The 24,081-nt window shown below is 45.8% G+C and overlaps 2 protein-coding genes across 2 annotated transcripts in view; both read right to left on the bottom strand.

Annotated features, from left to right (window-relative positions):
* Positions 1-15,475, bottom strand: part of AHCYL1 (adenosylhomocysteinase like 1) — a 41,854-nt gene extending 26,379 nt beyond the window's left edge. The window contains exon 1 of the mRNA XM_050746227.1: positions 14,988-15,475. Coding sequence (XP_050602184.1) covers positions 14,988-15,107 — 120 coding nt within the window. The 5' untranslated portion in view covers positions 15,108-15,475. The remainder of the gene's footprint in view (positions 1-14,987) is intronic.
* Positions 1-24,081, bottom strand: part of STRIP1 (striatin interacting protein 1) — a 272,900-nt gene that overhangs the window by 58,400 nt on the left and 190,419 nt on the right. The window lies entirely within an intron of this gene.

Genomic DNA, 24,081 nt, shown 5'->3' with positions numbered 1-24,081 from the left:
CAAATAAAAAAAATTAGCAGGGAATGGTGGTGCGCCCTTGTAGTCCCAGCTACTCGGGAGGCTGAGGTGGAAGAATCACTTGAGCCTGGGAGGTCGAGGCTGCAGTGAGCTGTGACTGTGCCAGTGTACAGAGCAAGACCCTGTCTCAAAAAAAAAAAAAAAGTTATGTTAAATTTGAAGACCTCGGGTTAAAAAAAAAAAAAATTACCATTGATGTATTTCCACTTTCTGGTACCACCTTTGTGACTACTATGACTAACAAAAGTTCTTGTAAGGCTATTATTTTTATTGAAGTATTCTGGATTTAAGTAACATGATATGTGATTACTGAATCTTGGTTTCAAAGTTATGGTAGGTATTTATTTAAAGTAATCAATTAAATAATCTCACTTTTATGTGCAATCTAAAAAAGCCAAACTCATAGAAGCAAAAAGCAGAAGGTTCTTACCAGGAGTCAGGAAGGTGGAAGAAATGAGGAAATGTTGGTTAAAGGGTACAGTATGGAGTTATAAGATAAATAAGTTCTGGAGAGTTAATGAACAGCACAGTGACTACAGTTAACAATAACATATTGTATACCAGAAATTTGCTAAGAGTAGATCCTAAGTATTCTCATCACATACAACACACACATACACACAAAGTAACTATGAGGTGATGGATATATTAGCTAGCTTGACTGTGGTAATAATTTCACAATGTATACATCAAAATATCACACTGTACACCTTGAATACTTCTTTTTTTTTAAGAGACAGAGTCTTGCTGTCACCCCGACTAGAGTAAAGTGGCAGGATCATAGCTCACTGCAACCAACTTCTGGGCTCAAGCAATCCTCCGGCCTCAGCCTCCTGAGTGGCTAGGATAACAGTCATGTGCCACCATGCCCAGTTGATTTTTTTTTTTCCTTTTTTGTAAAAGATGGGGATTTCATTATGTTGCCCCGGCTGGTCTTGAACTCTTGGCCTTGAACAATCTTCCCACCTCAACCTCCCAAAGACGTGAGCCACTGCTCCTGGCCCAAATACATACAGTTTTCACTTGTCAATTATACTTTAATAAGGTTGAAAAAAATATCCAATACTCAATGAATAGAGAAAATTTTTCACTTAAGAATTTTTATGGCCAGGCTCGGTGGCCCACACCTGTAATCCTAGCACTTTGGGAGGCCAAGGTGGGTGGATCACCTGAGGTCAGAAGTTTGAGACCAGCCTGGCCAACATGGCAAAACCTCGTCTGTACTAAAAATACAAAAATCAGCCAGGAGTGGTGGTGGGCACCTGTAATCCCAGCTACTCAGGAGGCTGAGGCAAGAGAATCGCTTGAACCCAGGGGACGGAGGTGGTAGTGAGCTGAGATCACGCCACTGCATTCTAGCCTGGGGAAAAGAGTGAAACTCGGTTTCAAAAAAACAATAATTTTTATTTATTTTTATTTTTTAGAGACAGGGTCTCCCTGTGTTACCCAGGCTGGCCTCAAACTCCTGGGCTCAGAGGATCCTCCTGCTTTGGCCTCCCCAAGTGCTAGCATTACAGGCATGAGCCACCATACCTGGCCCAAGAATAAGAATTTTTAATTATAATTTTTAAGAATAATTTTTCTGAAAACCGAGTAGCAAGTTTTAACTATATAACTTCACAAGCTGAATACAACTGCAAAACAGACCCAGTCCCAGGAAGTGAGGTGTGAAATTCTTTGGGTTATTTTAAAGGGGTTCTTTAAAAAAAAAAAAAAAAGATAATTGGTATGTGATTATATTATCTAGCTTAGGCAGCCTCAGCTTTAATGCACCACTGAGCAAACAATGAGATGTCTTTATGTGAGTAGCTGGCTGGAAGGTTTCATAGCAGAACCGTTTTTCCATATGCTGGAGAGCAGTTATAACTGGAACCATCTAGAGCCTCCTCACTCCTCTGGGGAGGACTGTGGGCTCTGTTCTCTAATGAGATGAGTTTATACAAGTTTAGCCTGAACACAGCCCTTATTCAGCTACCTTTCAGTGTGCATATGGAAAGTCTCCCTTAGGTATCCCTGTAAAGATCAACCTAAAGTAAAGAGGTCTTGGCCTATGGTTATATTAAAGATCAGATTTCAGGGAGGTAAAGGTGGAACTGGCACAGGACTCTGTGCTCCAACCTCTAAATCTGGCTATCTTCCTACATAATTCTCTCTCCCAGTGTCCCATTTCATTCATGTTTCTGCAGTACGTGTTACACACTGCACCAACCCTCAGGCATGGTTTGGCCATTCTTTCAAGTTTAATACCAACTTTTCCAGCAACAAAGATAGATTAACATTGGTATAAATCAGGCAAACCCTTATCTGCCCTCCTCCTTTTTATCCCGGGTCCTATTTGGTAACAAAGCAACAGTGACAGACCCCTCCAAGACCAAAAAGGAGTATTTTTCTGTATGTAAGTCTCAGATCGGCTCACTATGGCTTAAGGAGAAAGCTACTCTCCTGGCTACTGGCTCACCAGCTTAGTCGACTGCCTGAGTTCTGCCCTCCTTTTCTTCCTGTCATCTTTCTCTAATCTTTACTCTTTGGCTATTTCATCAGCCCCTCAACCAACTCCTGTCACTTTCTGTGTTTTTGAAGCCAGAATTTCACTAAAATGTCCTCTTCTTGTGATCTTTATAACTTTACTATCACTGTCAGTCTAGGAATTCATAATATAAATTAGCACATTAGGGAAATTCTTATTCTGACCTGACTTTTAATCTATTGAACGCCAGAAGCCCAGCCAACCAGAAACTAGGGTTAACAGTGAGAACAGAGTCAGAATCATTCTTAGCATTTCACATAAAACACAGACTCTTTAGCTTAGAGAAGGCTTAGCCATTCCCTGTTTTTCTAGTGATATCCTTGAGTTGTTTACACACTGCTCTGGCTGTACAGATCAAGAAACTACAACCCAGTCTGGCTAGGAGATAATGGTTCCAAACACCCAATTCAGGGCCTGGTTTTATCCCAATCACCACATCCTCAATTCTAGACAAGTCTTCTAGGTTCTTAGCACTGGGTCCATGGATGGGCTTCAGGCTGCCAATTTCCTCTTATATGGTCCTGTGCTGTGCAATAAAGGTTGGTCAATGATGGACCACATATACAGTGGTGGTTCCACAGAATATGATAGAGCTGAAAAATTCCTATTGCCTGGTGACACTGTAGTGCAGCGCATTACTCACATGTTTGTGGTAATGCTGGTGTAACAAACCTACTGTGCTGTCAGTCATTTAAAGTCTCTATGATGTTTGCACAACAACAAAATCACCTAAGGACACAGCTTACAGAATGTATCCCCCTTGTTAAGTGACACATGACTATGTGCATTTTGCTGGAATATGTACACATCTCTCAGAGGGTTCCAAACCCCAAATGGTTAAGAACCACTACACTGGACTTAAATGATCCAAATAATAACCTCACAAGAATGTCAGCTCTACAGAGTATGAATCTGTTTTGTTCACTGATATGCCCTAAGTGCCTAGCACAGGTCCTGGGACACTGCATCCTGAGCAGACAGGGCTACATGATTTCTGGTCATGGTTTACTCCGAATACTTGCAGAAAAAGAGCAACAGTAGACTATTTTCAGGACCTTTCACACAAGGGAGGACCAATATTTCTCCTTGTGATCAGAATCATCCAGGAAAGGTGGTAGCTGCGTTACCATCTTTTTTTTCTTTTTTGAGACATAGTCTTGCTCTGTTGCCCAGGCTGGAGCGTAGTCACGCCATCTCGGCTCACTGCAACCTCCTCCGCCCTATGGATTCAAGTGATTCTCCTGCCTCAGCCTCCTGAGTAGCTGGGCCTACAGGCACCCGCCACCACACCCGGCTAATTTTTGTATTTTTAGTAGAGATGGGGTTTTGCCATGTTGGCCAGGCTGGTCTCGAACCCTGATCTGAAGTGATCTGCCTGCCTTGGCCTCCCAAAGTGTTGGGATTGCAGGCATGAGCCACCGTGCCTGGCCCATTAGCATCTGAATATTACATTTCCTAACAGTGTTGGCCAGTCTTGCTAGATAATCTAAAAGAATAGTTCTAAATCTGGGAGCTTTCAAGTTTATCTGGTGAAGCTGTTTCAAAATGTCAATCGATTCTCCATCTGCTCTCTTACTCTCAGCTCCTCCCCCATTCTGATTACACAGCTCTAGTTTTTTTTTTTTTTTTTTTTTGAGACGGAGTCTCGCTGTGTCGCCCAGGCTGGAGTACAGTGGCCGGATCTCAGCTCACCGCAAGCCCCACCTCCCGGGTTTACACCATTCTCCTGCCTCAGCCTCCCGAGTAGCTGGGACTACAGGCGCCCGCCACCTCGCCCGGCTAGTTTTTTGTATTTTTTAGTAGAGACGGGGTTTCACCGTGTTAGCCAGGATGGTCTCGATCTCCTGACCTCGTGATCCGCCCGTCTCGGCCTCCCAAAGAGCTGGGATTACAGGCTTGAGCCACCGCGCCCGGCCCACAGCTCTAGTTTAGAACCAGGTAATGAGTTACTGCAAAAAGCTCCCCATGTGACTGATACCTTCTTCTCCTTCTACAGAATGAGAAGTGCTGATCTAAGAAATCATCTAAGCAGGATCAGAAAAGGAAACACAAGCACACTGAGTTTACCAGGCTCTTGACAAAGCAACTTCCAACACAGGGAACAAATGCATTAGATATGCCTTGTTCAGAAATAAAACAAATAAGGCAAAGGAAGTAGAGAATCTACCTTTAATACCAACTCCATCTGTCAGGAACAGACAATCCATCAGAGGGATCCACAGGGGTTAGGAGAATACGACAAAGAGACTGTCTGAGGAAGACAGAGACTGTATTTTTATTACGGTTTGGTCCAAATTCAGTAAAAATTGGCAAAGTGCTCTCATTCCAAACATGCCCAGCGCTCAGCTAATCCCCTCACTGTGGAATAAGAATGTACAGAATTATGAACCCCCTACTCCCCAAATAGGAGGGGCTCCACCTTCTGAACACAAGGGCCAAAACTAATCTCATCAGCCATCCCCTCCTAATTATAAACTACGTAGAGAAATAAGGTGCTTAACAAAGGTGTTCTCCTTCTAAACTTTATGATTTGTAAACTCACTTTATCCCACTTCCACTGAAAACCCAGCCTTTCCCAACCTCAGTTCATTCTTGATTGGTGAACAAGAACAGAAACTATCCCCAGAATAGTGTTTCTCTCTGTAAAATCTTGGGGAAGGGGTGCAATAAGGTCAGCCCCTCCAAGATGCATTTTCCTTGGACTTACAATACATCTTATTACACTGAGAACACCATGTTCCCAACCAGCTTGGTCTCTTTTCTGTTACAAACCTGAAGTAAACAGATTCTACAGCAGCTACAAGTCTGTTACCAAGGCCACTGTATTATCAATATAATTAACATTCACAATTCATCTAGTCCAGCATGACAAGCCAGCTGGGCTACTTCTCACAAATGAACACTGGGAATCTTCATGTCTTGCTTGCTAAGAAATCTGGTGCTCAGAAGCTGGGCACCGAACCCTCAAGTATTGAATTAGAAGTGGGATACCACCTGGCCACCCACAGGAAACTGAATTAGTTACCGAAGCACCTATTTCAACTTCCAAAATAGCAAAATTCGCCGGGCGCAGTGGCTCACGTCTGTAATCCCAACACTTTGGGAGGCTGAGGGTGGTGGATCACCTGAGGTCAGGAGTTCAAGACCACCCTGACCAACATGGTGAAATCCCATCTCTACAAAACACACACGCGCGCGCACACACACACACACACACACACATACACACAATTAGGTGTGGTGGCACATGCCTGTAATCCCAGCTACCTGGGAGGCTGAGGCAGGAGAATCTGTTGAACACGGGAGTCAGAGATTGCAGTGAGCCGAGATCGTGCCATCACACTCCAGCCTGGGCGACAAGAGCGAAAATCCATCTCAAACAAACAAACAACACAAAATAGCAAAATTCTGAAGGTCTCCCTTTCCCCTGAATCTTGCCTAAGTTACACACTTGAAGTGAAACAGAACAGACAAAATTTAGTGCCAACTACAGCCTGAGCTTCTGGCTAGGACAAGCATTGGCCTGGTTCCCAGAAGACTGTAATTCTAAAGAAGGTGTGTTTCAAAGAGAGAAGGGCATGTATAGCTTTTGAGCATCAAACGCAGCCTTTGGCTCAGAAGGGGAAGCCAGGGTTGCAGAGTAAGAACCAGAAGTTTGCTCATCACTGCCGGGCAGAGCTATTGTTTATTACTTTCAGAGTTCCAATGTACTTTTCAAAATCAAACTATTCAACTCATCACAAATCCCCAAACCTCAAACACCCTATGTGAAAGCCTCCCTGTTCTTTAAATCAAGAGCATGTATAAACCAGGATACCAGTTTCAACTTTGGGCAGTGTCCCTAATGCTAAGGGCTTAAAAGTTGTTTCAATGGTGAGAAATTCAAGTCACCTTCCCCGTTATTGTCTAAGGATATCCCTATGCCCACTGCCACTGGGCTAAGAAGCTGGAGGCATATATTCAGATGTCTTCTCCCTGACCTCCTATTTCTGGCATTATAAAGGGATATATTAAGTTGGAAATTCTCATCAATTTCTCACCTGCAGTTCTCGGTACTTCCTTACACCTATGTGAGAGGGCTCTAAGAGTTAGAAAAATCACCCCAGCCAACTGAAAGGGAAAGTGAGTCAAAGCCACCACACGAGTCCAACTTACTTTCTCCTAGGAATGATTATCTCACATTATTTTATTCAATAAACATTTATTGACAGTATTATCTGTCAGGTACTATATACATATATGTGAGATATGGTCTTTGCCCTCAACATGTTCCATCTAGAAAAGTCAAATGACGAGTAAGATTCAAATATCATCAGGTCAGTCCTTAAGATATAAGTTTGAGAAGTACTACATTGAAATCAAACTTATTTTTGAGAGACACAGAGAAGAAAATTATTTTGCTTAGTTTTGATAATCTACTATGTGAGCTCCTATTTCAAACACTCCTATGGAATCAGCTCTGAAGCTTCAGGGGCATCCGCATTTCATATGAAGAGCGGTAGAGTTAAGGTAATACCAAAAAAATCCCCGAAGTGGTCGAAATGCTGGTTCCAATGTGTGTAAGTTCCTGAGCTGAACTCTCAAGGCACTTTTAATGAGTCTTCTGGGAAGCTGAGGAGCATCCCAAAGAGGCAGCTGACAACGCCAACAACCTCAGCTTTGTTCCAAGCCATAAGGACAAACTGCAGAATGGAAACTTAATCTCTTAGTAGTTTGTGGACTTGTAATGAAAAGAGAGAGTGTGGCTTGGAGGCCTGGCCTTCTATATCAGGGCTTTAAAACCCAGGATCCGTGAGTTTCAGAAGTCCCATAAATCCTCTAACAGGGTATGCAAATTCCTGTGCTCCTGAATTTTCCTGAGGAAAGAACCAGGATTTTCATTAAATTCTTAAAAGGACCTCTGACTCAAAGAGTAAGAACCATTGTTCTACGGTCTCTAATCCAGTGATTCTCAAGAGCATTCCCTCAAATAGGCAAAAAAGAAGCATATTCTAATTCTCTATCTTCTACACAAATCTGTCTACTTATTGACCTCTCTTCTAAAATTAGAAACAAAGACGGGGATGTGCATTTTGAAAATTCAAGGTGAATCTCTTTTCTACATCTCCAAAATAAAGCTAACAGTCATGAGAACCTGAAGTCTTTTCCTTAAAGTCTTTGAGGAAGGAGAAGGGGTGGGTCTGGTCAAAGAGGGCAGATCAGAATCTCTGTCCTATTAACTTTTTTTTGAGACGGAGTCTCACTCTATCGCCAGGCTGGAGTGCAGTGGTGCGATCTTGGCTCACTGCAACCTCCGCCTCCCAGGTTCAAGCGATTCTCCTGCCTCAGCCTCCTGGGTAGCTGGGACTACAGGTGTGTGCCACCACACCCAGGTAATTTGTTTTGTATTTTTAGTAGAGATGGGGTTTCACCAGGCTGGCCAGGATGGTCTTGATTTCCTGACCTCATGATCCACCCGCCTCGGCCTCCCAAAGTGCTGGGATTACAGGCATGAGCCATCGTGCCCGGCCTGTCCTTTTAACTTTTATGATAGGTCTCTCTCTCTCTCTCTTTTTCCCCCTGATTTTTGGAACCACAAAGGAAACAGGTCATGGCCCAAAAACTCTGACGTGAGGTCAAGCCAGTCCTGGGGGAAAAGGGACGAAGTACTTCCCATTATGCACATGGAAACCTATGTCCCAAAGGTTCACCTTAATACAAGTAGTAAGTACTAGAAGAATTGGAGCCATTTATTAAAAACAGAACTTCCACAATCCTCTCATTGCTCAAAACTCATTCAGGAGGTCTAAGTGAATGAAAGATGGTTACACTTATCTCCTCCAGCCTCCTGCCCCTTTACTCTGTCACTCACAGATTTACCATCTAGCTCACACTGAGCCACACATTATTGTGGATCAGCACAGTAGTATTTTCCTTGGCACACAGGCTCAGAGGGATTCCACTAATGCCATCGTACACTCACAGGTTCCGGAGAAAAGAGAAAAACATGTCAACAACAGGGTGTGCTCTTGCTGGGCAGTTCCTCAAACTGTGAAGAAGTAAGCCTGAGGCAGGTCCAAGATGAACAGCATGGAACAGAGAGCAGTCTCAGACCCCTCCTGTTTAATACGCCTCATTTCCATCACACAACTGAGTACAGGCTGTCCACTTTAAAACAAGTGAACTGCCTAGGGCTGGTAGGGGAGAACATGTTAAGCCCATTAAGCCCCACAGGTTAAGTACACAGGCACATTAGCGGAGGCACTGGGGCTTTTATGGTAAGAAAGCAGGAGCATGCTTGGAGAGTCTTGTACCTGTGGTTCTCAAACGCACTTTCCCAATCTCTACCCCAGGATTCCAAATACTACCTTTCACCAGTAGTTTATTAAACTTTTTACTTTGTGTCCCATTTGGGTAGTAAATGATTAAGTCGCCCAGTGTATACTGCTAAGCAGTATCAATCATTATCTACATTCTGAGAGTAAGGCACCAGGCTAAATCCTTTAGAAAAATTAAACAGAGATAGAAACAAAAATGAAACCAGCCTGAGTCTCTCAATAAAGGCATGGATGCTCTACTCTAGTTCTATGAGTGGCATGCAGCAAAGGCCACACATTTCTACAGGAGAAAATCAGTTATACACAATTAGGAGCAAGCTGTTAAGAGCAAAAAAAAAAATAGTACCTGCAGGGATGTGGGGCGGGGTGCTGGAGTACATATCTAAAATGATAAAGTCACAGTTCAGCAGTCTTTGGAATTATTTAATGTAATTCAAGGATTCTAGTTTGGGAAAACCCCTAAACACCTGCAGTTTAAGGAAATAAACTCCTGGACTGAGACTGGCCCACTGTCTGACAAATACCCACATTCTATGAGTGCATTATGTATTATGGGGGACGAATGGGGGAATGGTAAGGTAGAGGACATCTCAACTCCACCAAAAGCTCTAAGATTTCTGTCTACATACCCCGCCCCCGTAATCAACAAAATGTTTTGGGGTTCAGTTGCTGTAAGCTCTATATAAAATAACATTTTTGTCAGAAAAAAAATTTTCCTATTGAAAAGACATTCCAATAAAAACTTCTTTGTTTTGGTTTTTTAACATTTCAAAATTAGGCTCTCATTTGCACTATCGTGTTGCATCATCCAGAGAGTTATAAATAGGGTGGCCACATAAACCAGGGTAACTTTCAGAGTTGCGGAGGCACTCATTGGACTGCATGCTAGGATAACACGTATAAACCAGAATTGCACCAGGCAAACCAGAATATATGGTCACTCTAGGTACAAAATAAGCCACTAATTAATATTTACTAAATGCTAATCCTCTCAACCATCTATAGAGGTAGCACTATCATTGTTCCCCATTTTATAGATGAGAAAAGGACGCTCACTTGTTGAATGTCCCACAACTAGTAGATGGTAGAGACTAAAGGTAAAACTGACTCCAAAAATCAAGTGCCTAACTTACGTTGTACTACTACTCACAGTTTTAGGAACAGAAACGGGAAGTTAAAGGGGTCTCATGTAACAGCCAAGCAACAGTGGGACAAAAGAACTACTTGAGTGAGTCAAAGGAAAATATGGAATCAGAAGAGGAAAGGCAACTGCAATTCTGTGTGAATTTTTATTAACTGCTTACTACACAACAGGCACTGATAGTATTGACAATAATCAAAAGGAAAATTTGTGGTAAGAATTTGTCTTCAATTTGGGATTCTCAGATGAAAAAACTCTGGTCTATGCACACAGGTTGTCCTTCACGCATGATAGGAATGCATCTGACGCACCTTATTAGCATGTGTTCTGAGTTACTACTCAGTTCTGAATTATAATAAAATGTGTCCAGTATAATCAGGGTTGACATTCTTTCTAAAAATTCAATACTCACATTCCCAAACTTGAGAAACAGGTAGGTATAAATGATTCTCCTTTACTCGCCAGTTCCTTTAAAACAACCCCAAGAGGGCATTAAAGTGCTTATTTACAGATCATTAACTACTTGGAGTGGCAGAGTACACTTGCTAGGAGTCACAGGCAACTAAAGACCTGCATGTTTCCATGTATCAAATAGCTTTTATAGACAACTTTCCAAGAATACTATATTGAGGGTGGGCATGGTGGCTCATGCCTGTAATCCCAGCACTTCGGGAGGCCGAGATGGGAAATCGCTTGAGCCCAGGAGTTCGAGACAAGCCTGGGCAACACAGGGATTTCCCCATCTCTATAAAAAATAAAAATACATTTTAAAAAAGAATATTATATTGGGTAAAACACTCTGGATCCAAATGACACACTCCTGATAAAAGAAAAGGTGTATCTTTGTAACCTTGGCAGCAAAAGATCTAGACAACTACTGATCTAGAAATCTTCTAACAGATTTCTTTCTGTTACAAGCTAAATGTCTAAAGGAACTTAGAACAAAGTAATCTGGAAACTAGAGTGTAACTAACTAAACCAAACAAGAAAAAGAGAGGTAATCAATATCTGTGGAGAAATCTTAAAAAGAGGATCTTCTTACACCCCAACTCCTGTTTCAAAGACTGCTACTAAAACAGCAGCCACTCTAAAGAGAATCAAGAGATACTAATGATGTGAAGATAGGAAATGCCAACCTATGAAATCTTCTTTCAGTGATTCTGACAAGTCCTGGTGTAAATTCTATACAATTGCACCAAAAATTAACCATAAGATAACTCTTATGAGAAAACGAGAAACCCGGATTTTATCTATCAGGTTAACAGCCAAGCTGTACCCATTGGGGCTCTACTTGATGTGCTTCCTAAGTCTCAGCTGACCCTTTTGATGAATTAGTGCCACATAGCTTCATTCAAATAAAGAATATCCTATAAACAAAAGCAGTTTCTTTTGTGCTCTTCTCCTTCCCCACATTTTGCTGGTGGGTCTGACTGCACAGATCCTAGGTCAAAATGTTTAATGGATCACTCTGGAGAGTGCCCTTAATGTTCAGAAGTTCAGAGAACAGCAAACGTTCTGATAGGCCTTCCAGAGAAACATGCTTATTGTAAGAGCTCTCCAACAAGTTGGAGATTTGGGTTTATATTATGAAAAAAGAATAAACTTGACACAGTGTCAATTTCTAAAGGTCCAAGGACAGTTATCACTCCTGTTACACAAAGTAGCAGAAAAAGAGGCATAAATAACCAGGGGTTATGGGGAACTACATTACTTACTTGGTTTGACTGATAACTGCCAACATTAAACAAAGATCTTCTTCAGTTGTGGTACACTTAACTCTTACAACTGAAGGATTCCTTTTCTTACCTCAAATTTTCCTAGCCATACCATCTGAAATCACCAGTGACAGTCGTGAACAAGCCTTGCAATGTGAATTATACTACAGCTATTAAGATAGTCCCGTGAAAAATTCTTTTAGAACTCTGTGTCAGGAAAAGTTGTCCTCTTGAGGAACTGACATGTATTATTTCCCATGCCTGCTAAGGAGACTGTAACTATGATTCTTTTTATCCTCTGGTTGCTAAAAGTTTAAAGTTGCATGTGATCGACCTCATCAACTATCTTAGCCCTCGAGGTTAACAATATTTTTTTCATTCTTTCTATAGTTTTTACTTCCTCTTATATCACATATAGGTTCTGTGTTATAAGCCACTTCAAATACCCATTGAAGAATATAAATATATAAATAAGACTTTTAAAAAATTACACTTGCTATCTTAACTCCCCAACATGCCCCTATCTCCACCTGTTCCAAAAAATAGGCATGTATTTGGCAGATGAGATGGAGGTACAAAAGCTAATTAATTTGCTCAAGGTCATACCCCTTTAGTTGACTTCTCGACACCCAGATATCTGAAATCTTCAATCAAACCAACAAGTCCTATTTTGTTCACAGCAGTGTGACAGACCTTGGCATACAAAACTGAGTAAGTCATGATTATAGTTGAAGAATCTAGATATTTATACTTTTAATTGATGGACATCCACTCTATCTCAAACAAAGCAAACAAAATGAATAAAAACTGACTCTATCTCAAACAAAGCAAACAAAATGCATAAAAGCTGACCAGAAAGTGACACTGGGATCTGATCTAATTGAGGATCATCAAGGTCACCCTGAAGTAACCTATATCCTCTGGTATCAAGAACATCCTCAATTCCTGAGGCCGGCCTCAGGGCTTCAGAATAATCCAAGGATTACTGGTCTAGAGCCAGGGTAGAATTCTCATAGGTGAAGGACTGCACCATTTGAAGAGGTCTTTTTCTACACCATTAAGTACCATGCCAAGTTACTTTTTTCCCTCTTAGTTTTCCCATGCTTTCTCACATTATCAACACATGGCAGAGGTACAAAAGTGACTTAAGTCATAATGTTCAATTCAGCACTTCTGAAAAACAGACTAGGACTTGCTATGTGACCTTGACTAGTCCTCAACTGATCCATTAACTAAATAAATGTCTTTTATCATCACTAGGGAAAGGGTAATTAGTCATCATAAAACACTTTATTACAAAGTACTACGTAAATGCTGAACAATAAAACCCAGAAGAGAAAGATTAATAAGAAACACGGTGGGGCACATTTACTGGCAAATGGAAACTTAAAACGGGGTCTTCCCACATTCCTGGCAAAGCCTGCTTCTTTTAGCTAATGCAATGTAAGTCTAAAATCATCAGCACTTGGCCTGACAATAATACACATTAGTAATATTCCTCCTGGGAAGAAGAGGGGAAAAGGGATAGTTATTCCTGGTAGGTAGCTATATGGACATCTCAGTTACTAGTTAGCCAGGTGGGCAATTAATATTTGAGTACCTACTATATGCTGGGTACAACGCTAGGCACACTGGATACAAAGGTGAACAAGAATTCCTGCCTTAATGAGTTTTTACAATCTACAATATAGACTTTGTCTTATCAACAGAGGTACTTTCAAGAATAGAGATTTACTAACATAAAGGCAAGTAAGAGCAAAGATGTCAGAGTCTAGGAAATTCAGGTATTAGGGCTTTTCCATTCTTTCCTCTAACTCACCTAAGGTCCCACTCTCAATCATTCTGCTTATAAGGACTGACTGTTTCTCCAAAGAATAGTGCAGATTGCAAAGGGTCATTGTCCCAACAAAGCAGTCAACTGAACTGACAGCACTAAAGTTAATCAGATGCCTCAGAGTCAAGGGATCTTCCACAACCTTTTAAAGAATTAAATTCTTAATTTTGTGAAAAAACAGAATGAAAGCACATAATGGCGACTTGTCTTTTTAATCCTGCATTTGATTTCTGGAGTGGCAGGTTAATTCACTTAAAAAAAAAAAAAAAAAAAGCCATCTCTCCCACTTAAGACAGCTTAACTAGTTGAAGCCTCAAGGACTTAACTATTCCTGCAGCCCTTGCTTTGTTCAGCCCTGCATCCTATTCAACACTGCATACAGGCAGAGACAGCTTTGTAACACTCCGTCTTTATAGAGAAGGCAGACATTTATCTGGGCTCTCACTGGCTTCAGGAAGGTCACCTCTTTGTAAAGGTTCTCTGATCTACTGCTAACTGGGTGCCAGGTGTATGGATAATCAAGATGTGGCTGGCAGTAAATGATCAGAAAGCAATAAGGATCCCAATTCCACCACTCAGAGAGCTAGTGAGACTAACATCTTCAAAGGTTGCCATTTATGAGAGAATTCTAAGGGTGTCCTTTGAGCTCAACCCACAGCACCATAGATCAAACTTGTTCTGCCTCAAAAGTACAGTCAAGAGTGAGCAATCTTTCCTTACCACCCACCACTCCAACCCACCCAAGCTCCTTTCTCCAGGGATGCCTAAGTAATCTATTCACATGACTCTAGGATCCACCTGTATCCATGACAGTGTCTGCTGTCACCACCCTCCAAATGTCAATTTCTTACATATTTCGGAGTAACTGGAAGGCTGTAGAAAGTGAAAATCACAGATTTTCAATTTCATGTTACTCTCATTGCTTTCACCTGTATATCAGAGCTAGCTTCACGCATTCTTTTCTCTTGCCTCCCAGCTATCACGCAGTTGTTGGATAAACCGACCACTGCTCCCAAAGATCTGACGGAAGTTCTGCCAGATTTACCCACTCAAATGAAAGGAGATTTTCTGTACACCCCATGCCCCCGGACCGGTCACAGGGTCAACTGAGTTGGTTCACCCCCTCCCACTCTCGTCTTCGAGGACCTTCATCTAGGAAAAGTCAGTCGCAAATTTAAGGCCTGGCCCTGTCGGGTTTCAAAACGATCCCGGAGGACTTGGGCCGAGGGACAAAGGAAAGCGAGGTCAGAGGCGGCCTTTTCAACCCGGGATAGGCCTGGGGCCGCATAGCCGTCACCCCCTACATCACCTCCGCCGTCCCCAGTCACCCCAACCCCAGCCCCAGAAGTCCCAAACTAGCCAGAGCCCGGGCTTGCTCGCGTCCCTTCCGCGAGGCCGGAGCCCGAGCCCCCGCCGCCACCCAGAGCCCCCGCACCTTCTTGGGCGCCTTGGTGACGGTGGCCATGAAGGAGTACTTCTCGGCGTCCTCGATCTCCTTGGCCTGCTTCAGCTCCTCCCCGACCCCGGGCAGCGGCATCGCGTCAGGCATCGACATCCCCCGGCCGGCCCGGCCCGCGGCTGACCCGCCGCCCCCGCCTCTTTCCCCCTCAGGCGCCCGCCCGCCTGCCCGCGCGGCGCCCTCCGACACGCGATCGCCCACCCTCCCGCCGGGCCCTGCGTCGAGCTGCGTTGGCTTCTGAGGTGCTGTGGCCCACGCCTCGTCTGTTCAGCAGCTCAAGGCAGCCGGACAGCGACGGCGGCCACAAGAGAACCAGAAGCAGCAGCCCCGAGCTCCGACCTGCCCGCGCCGCCACCTCCGCTGTACGCAAACACGCACGCAAAGCGAGGGTAGAGGGCGGTGACGCCACGTCAAGTACTGGCAGCTCCCGGGAGGGGGAAGAGGCGGGGAGAAACGGCACTCTGTCGTGACGTCACCACGCTGGGCTGGGCCACAGAAGCCGCTCCTTCTCTCCCGCTCGAGAGCGAAGTTCCCAGAGTGAGCAGGACTCTTTGTGCCACCAGGTGGCACCATCAGCCCTGGGAGGAGCGCGTGGTTCATGCAACGACGCTGCGGAACGGAGGGTCTTTGGGCTGCGGGGTTCCTGGCGAGGCCTCAGTGGCGCATAAAAAGGGTATTTGGGAGCAAAGACCAGAGCCCAACACGACACATCCTACAACCATTCCTAGGAAAAGTCCGGGGCTTGAGACAACTCACTCACTCACTGCCCCAGCCCCAGGCCGTTTGTATTAAAGCTCCTTCCCAAGGGGCAGTGCCTGCCTCTTTGACTTCATAGGGGGCAGAACTGACTCAGAGTAGTCTGGTTTCTGCACAACCCTTTGTGACTTCCTCCACCATCATCTCCGACTGGGCCTTGCCTGTTTACAAAACCCTCATTGGAATAGGGCTGATGGCTATGAGGGTGGAGACCAGGAGAGCTGATGGAGAAGTCCCCAGCCAGAATGGCTTTCCGGTCCTTGCTCCACCAAAGTATTAGACTCTTACAGCTCTCAGTGGGCATCCAGGACATTCATGGACCGTTCACACCCTTTTACGGGGCCTACTATGTGCAGTGCCTGTGCTAAGGCCCTGCTGGCAAAAGGGCATGTGACGCATTTTATGTTTTGCAAGGCTTAGTTCAGCTGGAGAGGCAAAGCCTGCCTGTAACCTAATGTCAGCTGAGGTAGCTTGTCCTTTGAGATTCAAATGACATTGGCTCTAATTACCATGTCCTGTGGAAAGTCCAGTGCCCTCCCCGGGATTTCTGTGAATTACTGGGAGGACTTGGATTTTCATGGTCACCTCTGGTTCTACTTTTTTGTTGTTGCTGTTGTTGTTGTTTTGCCTTGTTTGGCATTTTATTCACTATTCTGATCTTGTGACTGTTTCTGTAGCTCCTGGGGTCAATTCTGCTGCTTCTTGTTTCAACCCCCACCCCATGCTAAACAAATACAAAATAAGGCTGTAACATGTAGTAAAACTTTTCATAAAGGTTTGTGGGTCACAGGGGAGAGATTACATCACAGAGCAAACAATTTAAGATCACATTTCTGAAATGTTCTGAAAAGTTATTTTGGCTGTCTCACCACCCAGGGATTTCTCAATGGCCACAAGATCCCACTACGCTCCCTAGCCCATTGCCATCTAATCTAGCTTCCTCCTGTTCCTCCCTTCCCATCCCTGCACCTCATCCTTCCTTCCTTGATGGACTCTGGGAAGCCAGATTCTCCTCTGCTGTGCTGAGCAATTCTAGTCTTTCCAGTGTCCTTTCCCTAAATTCCTCCCCAGGACCACTTTTTTTTTTTTTTTTTTTTTTTTTTTTTTTTTTTTTTTTTTTTTTGCTCTCTCTGTTGCCCAAGCTAGAGTGCTCTCGGCTCACTGCAACCTCCGCCTGCCGGGTTCAAGCAATTCTCCTGCCTCGGCCTCCTGAGCTGGGACTACAGACATGCACCACCATGCCCAGCTAATTTTTGTATTTTTAGTAGAGACAGGGTTTAGTAGAGACAGACCATCTCGGCCAGGCTGGTCTCGAATCCTGACCTCGTGATCCACCCGCCTTGGCCTCCCAAAGTGCTGGGATTACAGGCGTGAGCCACTGCACCTGGCCAGGACCACCTTTTAACATCCAGAAAACTCCCAGGTTTTTAACAGGGCATACCCATTCAAGAAGGAAGTTTGGGTTTGAAATGACATTTTCCCCACTGATTAATGTTCAGGGCTGGGGAGAGTGTGAAATATTCACCTCTAGGGCCCTAAAAGTCTTAGTCAGGGAATCCTGTGTTCCAGCCACCTAGCCTCATGAGACTGTCTGTTTGAAAAGGGCTGTAGAAGTGCCTGGAAGAATACACTCTTTGCAGATCTTGCTCTTGAACTATTTGAATTCTTTCATCTGCTCACTTTTTTGAGCACTCAGACTTCCCTGTCAGGGGTATCGCTGTAGCAGAACGGGAACAGAAATGGAGACCAGAATACCAGGTTCATCCATGAGGGTGCCAGACTGGCATCTTTCAGCTAGGGGTCGGGAACCACACCTGGTGCACTGAGGACTCTTTGGACATAAGGCTCACAGTGTCTTTCATCCATATGGGTTTGCCCGAACTGTTGGCAGAGCCCAGGGATCAGAGATGCCTGCCCAAAGACCCGAGGCAGAGCCCGTTGGAACTAGGGATGAAATCTCAAGTCCCTGTAACAGAAAAACGTGTGACTTAAGATGAACTTTTTTTTTTTTTTTTTTTTTTTTTAAAGAGAAGTATCAGTGCATCTGCCTTTTGGATTTGATTTTTAGAACTCACTTTGGGCTGGGTGCGGTGGCTCAAGCCTGTAATCCCAGCACTTTGGGAGGCCGAGACGGGCGGATCACGAGGTCAGGAGATCGAGACCATCCTGGCTAATCTGGTGAAACCCCGTCTCTACTAAAAAAATACAAAAAACTAGCCAAGCAAGGTGGCAGGCACCTGTAGTCCCAGCTACTCGGGAGGCTGAGGCAGGAGAATGGCGTGAACCCGGGAGGCGGAGCTTGCAGTGAGCTGAGATCCGGCCACTGCATTCCAGCCTGGGCGACAGAGCAAGACTCCGTCTCAAAAAAAAAAAAAAAAAAAAAAAGAACTCACTTTGTCTAAACATGTCTCTCAGTCCCCCAGTTCTGCTGTGCATTTAAGCATCCAGACTGTGAGCTTCCTGGAGATTGAAGTTCAGTCTTTCCTTTGCTCCTCCTGGACCAGGTCTGCCCTAGCACCAGGCTCACAGTGTTGTCTGCTATTGCTGCTGCCACCGAGGATGACAGACAGGGCCAGGCCTAGAGCATGCAGTACCTTAGCAGTCTGGGCTAAGAAGGAGATCAGCAGGTCAGACTTCACTCACCTGAGTGGCTGGCCTGAGGGGAGATTGATGAGCTGATGTAGGAGAGTCCGGGGGCTCAAACTGGAAAGGGGAAGGGCAGCGCCCCCTATCCTGGTGGAAAGCATTAGGCCTATGTGGTTCAAGTGAGGCCAGGGGCCCGGGACATTCTTGGAAACCAGCCACTGCAGGGGGCATGGGTGGCTGCCATCCCTTCCATCACGTGTGTGCTGGAGATCAAAGAGCTCACCTAGCCGGGGAGTGTGACAACATAACATCCATGAGAATCATTGCACCCTGTCCCCCACCCCCAAAGCCAATCCTCAGATAGCCTCACATGGCACAGCTAAGGCGGTTGCTTCTCATGAATGCCAAGAGATGACTTGTCTTCAGCCTACCCACCCACCTGACTCAGCACCTCTACTGGCAAGCTCACTGCCCTGAACAGCACAGTCCACACACAGGTGAGAGACCCCTCTACGGGGCAGTTGGAGAAGAGCAGGGACCCAAAGACAGACGCACCTGCTGTGTGTGGTGGTGGGAAGTCTCCAAGGGCCTGGAGACCAGCGAGGACCCTTGCTAGAAAGGAGTGGCCTAAGGGCAGTGGTGAATTGGGAGCTGCTGTCACCAGAAATGTAGTGGCATTGGACTACCACACATGGGCTTGGTCTGGTTAATCAGATTCACTCTTTGTCCACTCCCAAATTTATGTTCCACATTCAGTCATTTGTTCTCTTATTTACAAAATATATACTGAATGCCGAAGAAGTGCCAGCAGCAGGGCTAGATGTTGGTCGGGACTACAGAGACAAATAAGCTGAGGTGCTGATCTCTACGTGGGGACAGGTGATGGGGGTGGGGTGCAGTGGAGGGCAAAGCAATGACACACAGGGAGATGCTGCCGGAGCTGAGTCTTGACAGATGAGCAGCTGGGCAAGGGAGGGAAGATTCTCCATGCTGAAGAAACAGCCTCAGAATAGGCATGGTGATGGAAACAGTTTGGCATATTACGGGAACTGTAAATATCGCCATGTGGGTGGGGTACAGGGTGCAAAGCAGGGTGAAGTGAGCACTGAAGCCAGGGCCAGATCCTGCAGGGCCTGTTAAGCCCTGGGCGGGTGGTGGTGATGTCTGCCACGCTGGGGAGCACAGGAGGAGAAGCAGATGTGGCTAGAGGGGTGGAGGGGGTGCTGCTGAGAGGAGTCAGCTTGGGACATGTTGAGTTTGATATGTCTATGGAGGGCACTGTCCCTGAGTCTCAGGGGAGCCCAGGTTGGCACCTTTTGGAACTGCCTGCTCCCTACCAGTCAGGCTCCCCACCAGGGGGAGGCTGTGCTCCTCCTGAAGGCCTTTCACTTCCTGTCGGCCAGGCCAAATGTTAGCTCTCTGGAATGAAAATGCAGAAAAACTGCAGAGATCTTGGGTGACAATGGAAGTCCGGAAGAAGGTGAAGAGGGCAGTGGCTCTGCCTCTAGCTCTCCAGCATGGGCAAACCCTCCAACTCCAGCCTTCTTTCTGTCCCAGAATTGCTACCTTGCACAGCTCTAGGAGGCACCACTGACATTGTAATTGTTGTGAAAGGTGCCCTGGAGCACCACTTCAGGTTGGTCACCTACCTTGCTGGCCCTGAGGGACTCCCAGAGGCTGGGCTCCTGGTTGTGTCTCTGTGGCTGTGGATGCTGGTACTCAGGCTTCCTGGCTCCTACTTCCCACCGAGTTCCCTCCCTCCCTCCCCTCAGCCTCTTCTCCTTCCCCTTCTCCAGTTCCAGTGGGGAAACATTCCTCCTTCTCTGTCTCCCCCTCTGCTTATTATTATCATATCTATTGGGATCATTTACTCTTTATTATCATTTTGAACATTATAGGAAAGAAAAACCTGTGAAGATTTTTTAAAAATCTCTTTTCATCTTGTTAAGTTCACTCCTAGTTTTTAGCAATTTGCAGAAACTCATTTTTACATACCTATGATTGGTAGGTTCATGTCCTTTTGTATACTGCTTTGATCAAATTACAATATTTCAAAAACACATGACCCATACAGAGAACATCGACATACTTGTTATTATTGCCCATGTTTCCCAAGCATTCTGTCTTACTGCTTTATGAGTTTGTTTAACTGTTTTCCTATTGTTGGGTATTTGAGTTGCTTCCAACTAGTGCAATATAATGGAATGGAGGGAGGTGGTTTCGGAGTGGGTGTGGGGATGGCTTTCAAGCAAAACAGGCGAAGATGGGTCACAGCACCAGGTCCTGCCAGAGAAAGGAAGCAAAAATGTAAGTAGTGGGGCCAGTTGTACTGACTGTAAACAAGGACCAGGATAAGGAGGCACCTTTTGACCCTAGAGGATCTGAGGTCCTGTGTCTGGAACTCGTGATAGCTGACTCATGGCAAGGCTGCATGGTGTGAGGAAGCAGGAAAACTGGGCAGAGATGTGGGCTCAGATCTTTACTCTGCTACTAACTCGGCCCCTGGCATCCTGGACCTTTTTTGACCTCTTCTTCCTCATGCAAGACAGGTTGATAGCTCTCCATCTGGGACTTGTGATGACCTAATCCAGTGTGATCATAAATATGCAAGAGCTTTGAACAAGTTGCAAATATTGTGCAAATGTAAGGTACTAAGATGTGGGTCCGGGCTAACCATGGAGGGCAAAGGCGCTATTGTTGAGAATTTGGAATTCTCTCTTTTCTCCGCTTCCCAGAACGACAGGAATAAGCAGAAACGCGTCTGCTGCAGGAAAGGATTGTCATTGCTGGTTCTGAGTACTTGTTGACATGTGGATTGTGTTTCCTCAAAAGGGAGGGCTGACACTGCCCCAGCCACGAGCAATTGCTGCTTTCCTGGCCCAACCTGGCCCCGGGGTCTGGCTGTGTGACCAGCAGCCCCTTGGAACTTCCTCACATGCTTTTTATCTAGCTTGGACCAGAGATCCTGATGTATCTTTCTTCAGTTCCCAAAGCTGCCACACGTTAAAGTTCAGACTGAGAAGGCGTCCACCAATTGTAAACAATGTTCAAGAAGTCTGTTCTGATGACTCTTTGTGCTACTTTGTATGTTTTTTTCCTGCTCTTAAGTGCCTATATGGGAGGGGGGAGGATGGAGGTGGGGATGGTGAGGAGTTTACCAAAAAAGCAGAAATTGTGAAACTGGCCTTGGACTTCAGCCTCTGCCTAGTCAGTTATTTATTGAGCATCAGCTCTGTCCCTGGAGCTGTGCTGAGCATTAAGGATCCCACAGTAAACAAGACAGACACAGTTCCTGTCCTCATGGGGTTTAGAGTCCATAGCAAAACTTTGTCAGAAAATCGAGGTTCCCAGTACTGAGAGGGCACACCCCCTCTTTGCTGTCTCCATGTGCTCCACCCCAAGCAGTCTTCCAGGTGTGTGGCGTGCTTCCTCTCCCTGCCTCTGAGGCTGTGTCTAGCCCCATGCTAGAGAAGGAAGAGCAGTCTCTCTCCTGAGTTCAGAGAGGCTGACCCACCCTTGAAGTAGCCCCGAGTCTTTTGGAAGCTTCTGGGACACTGCTTCCCTGGCAGATGGGCTCCCCCAGGACAATGGTGAGTGGACTAGTGAGATGTAAGTGTCAGCTTCTGGGACAAGGGGGCGACTGCCTGTTTTTGCCTCTCCCAGGCCTGCCTCTCTACCCACAACCTGCAACCTGCCTCTAGTACTGGAAACAGTCCTGGAATCGCAGAGACACAGGTGGCCAGGATGGTTCAATATCCTGGTGGGTATTCCTTCAGGATGCCTGCTGGGGGCTAGCAGAGGATTTGTCTTGACTGGAAAGGTGCTGGGGCTGATGGCGTGGAACAGAGCTCACGTGCTCAGGGTCTTGCCCCTTTGCCCTGAAGGGCCTGGCCTGTGGCTGGTTTGGTGGAGCCAGAGGAGAGTGGTCGGCTGCTGGTGGTGTGGAGGCTGCTGCGGGGTGGGAGCCTGCCTTCCTCACCCTCTCTGGTGTGCAGGGCGGGCCCCATTGCATCACCCTTGGATTCTCTGCTCCTGGTTTTGCAGCCAACTGGGCCCCTGGAGGAGGGACTCTCCCTGTTTTTCAACAAACCATTAACCATTTCACCCTCTCAAACCCTCCCTGCAGCCGACCTGGATTCCCAAGGCTGCTCCTCATGCCTGTCAAACCTCCCTTCTGCTGCACGATTCCAGGAGCTCTGCCTGGGCAGCCTTTTAAGGGTTGAAGGCTCCACATGCACAACACAAGCCTGGCCTCTTCCCCGGGGAAAGAGTTAAGCTTCGTCCTCCACACCCTCAGCATTTGTCCCATTCTGCAGCAGTGAGGACAGAGCTCTTCAGCCTCCAGCATGAGCTCATGCCACTTCCACACTTCCACAGAATTCCAACGGAGGGTCAACACAATGTTTAGACCAACGGCAAGAATGGATCTCATGCCAGAGACCAGGAGCTTGGACCTTGGCTTCTCCACAAAGGCCCTTCAGCCATTTCCTGCAGACCTGCTTGGCCCTTTGACCTCTTTATAGGGGCTCAGGGAAGGAGTGGGTGACGTGAGGGCCTGGAAGGGCTCAAGGGACTGATGGAAGAGAGTTGCAAGTACACAGTGTTTCCCTGTTTCTTTCGGGCTAGATGAGACATCAAGGGGTGGGGGTGGAGAAGCCGTTCTAGTCAGTGAAGCCCAGGCCACATTCCCGCTCAGGTCTTTTATCTCCCAACCCCAACATTCCCTTCATCGCCCCACCCATTCCAGGGCCTGAAATAGCCCGAAACTTCATCCAAGCCTAGGCCCAGGTCCCAATTTTAGTTCCACAAACATTTGGCTGCTCCACAGCTTGCAGGATCCTGAGCTGGGTCCTGTGGGGGATGCAGAGATGAATGAGGCCCAGCCCCTGCCTTCAGGGAGCTTGCAAAATGTGTTCAGATGACTGCAGTCAGAGGCGGAAGACGCCCATGGAAAAAGAAAGAAAGACGCTCCCCGTGGAGGGAATGGGGCAGGCTTGTGAAGGAGAGTTGGTTTTGTTGAATCTTAGAGGATGACTAGGATTTCAAGAGGTGAACATGAGGGACGCTGACTTTAGATGGAGGGAACAGCAAGAGCAGGAATATGGAGGTGTGAAATGCAGGGTATGCTCTGGAACATGGCCAGCAATGTGGTTTGACTGGAGCACATGGGAGAATGTGGAGCCGCTTACAGTTTCCGTGGATGCATGAGTCTGTCTAGATTCCCTACAGGCTGAGGACTCCCAAGTGCCAATGACCCATAGATTCCCAGAGCTTTACAGAGCGGCCTATTTGTTAATCCTCTGTTTAGGAGCAAAAAGGTGAGAAACTTGCTCAGAGCTGTAAAGCACATTAGTGACAGAGCAAGGACCGGACCCAGGTTCTCCCACCCCTATCTGTTTTGGCTCAGTTCACGTCCCTTAATCCAGGGGGTTTTATCTATGGAGTTGGCTGACGCAACAGACCCTGCCATTCCTTAGGGGTCCAAGGTGATGTATGAAATGAACAACCAGTGATCATGGATGAACACATGAATGCTCCTCATGGTGTTGCATATTTGCGTATTAATGAGGAAGGAATAGTTTCATGACACTGGATGAGAAAGACATGCCAGTGTTCTTTATTTTCCCACATTTATTTAAATCTGGTCCCAAATCCCATCCACAGTGTGTGAGAAGTCTGATATCATTCTTAGGGCTTCCTCTCTTGGCTCATTGGATTTTACAAAAAA

Source organism: Macaca thibetana, chromosome 1 (assembly GCF_024542745.1).
Source record: "Macaca thibetana thibetana isolate TM-01 chromosome 1, ASM2454274v1, whole genome shotgun sequence".
Lineage (NCBI taxonomy): Eukaryota > Metazoa > Chordata > Mammalia > Primates > Cercopithecidae > Macaca > Macaca thibetana.
This window is presented reverse-complemented; position numbering and strand designations above follow the sequence as displayed.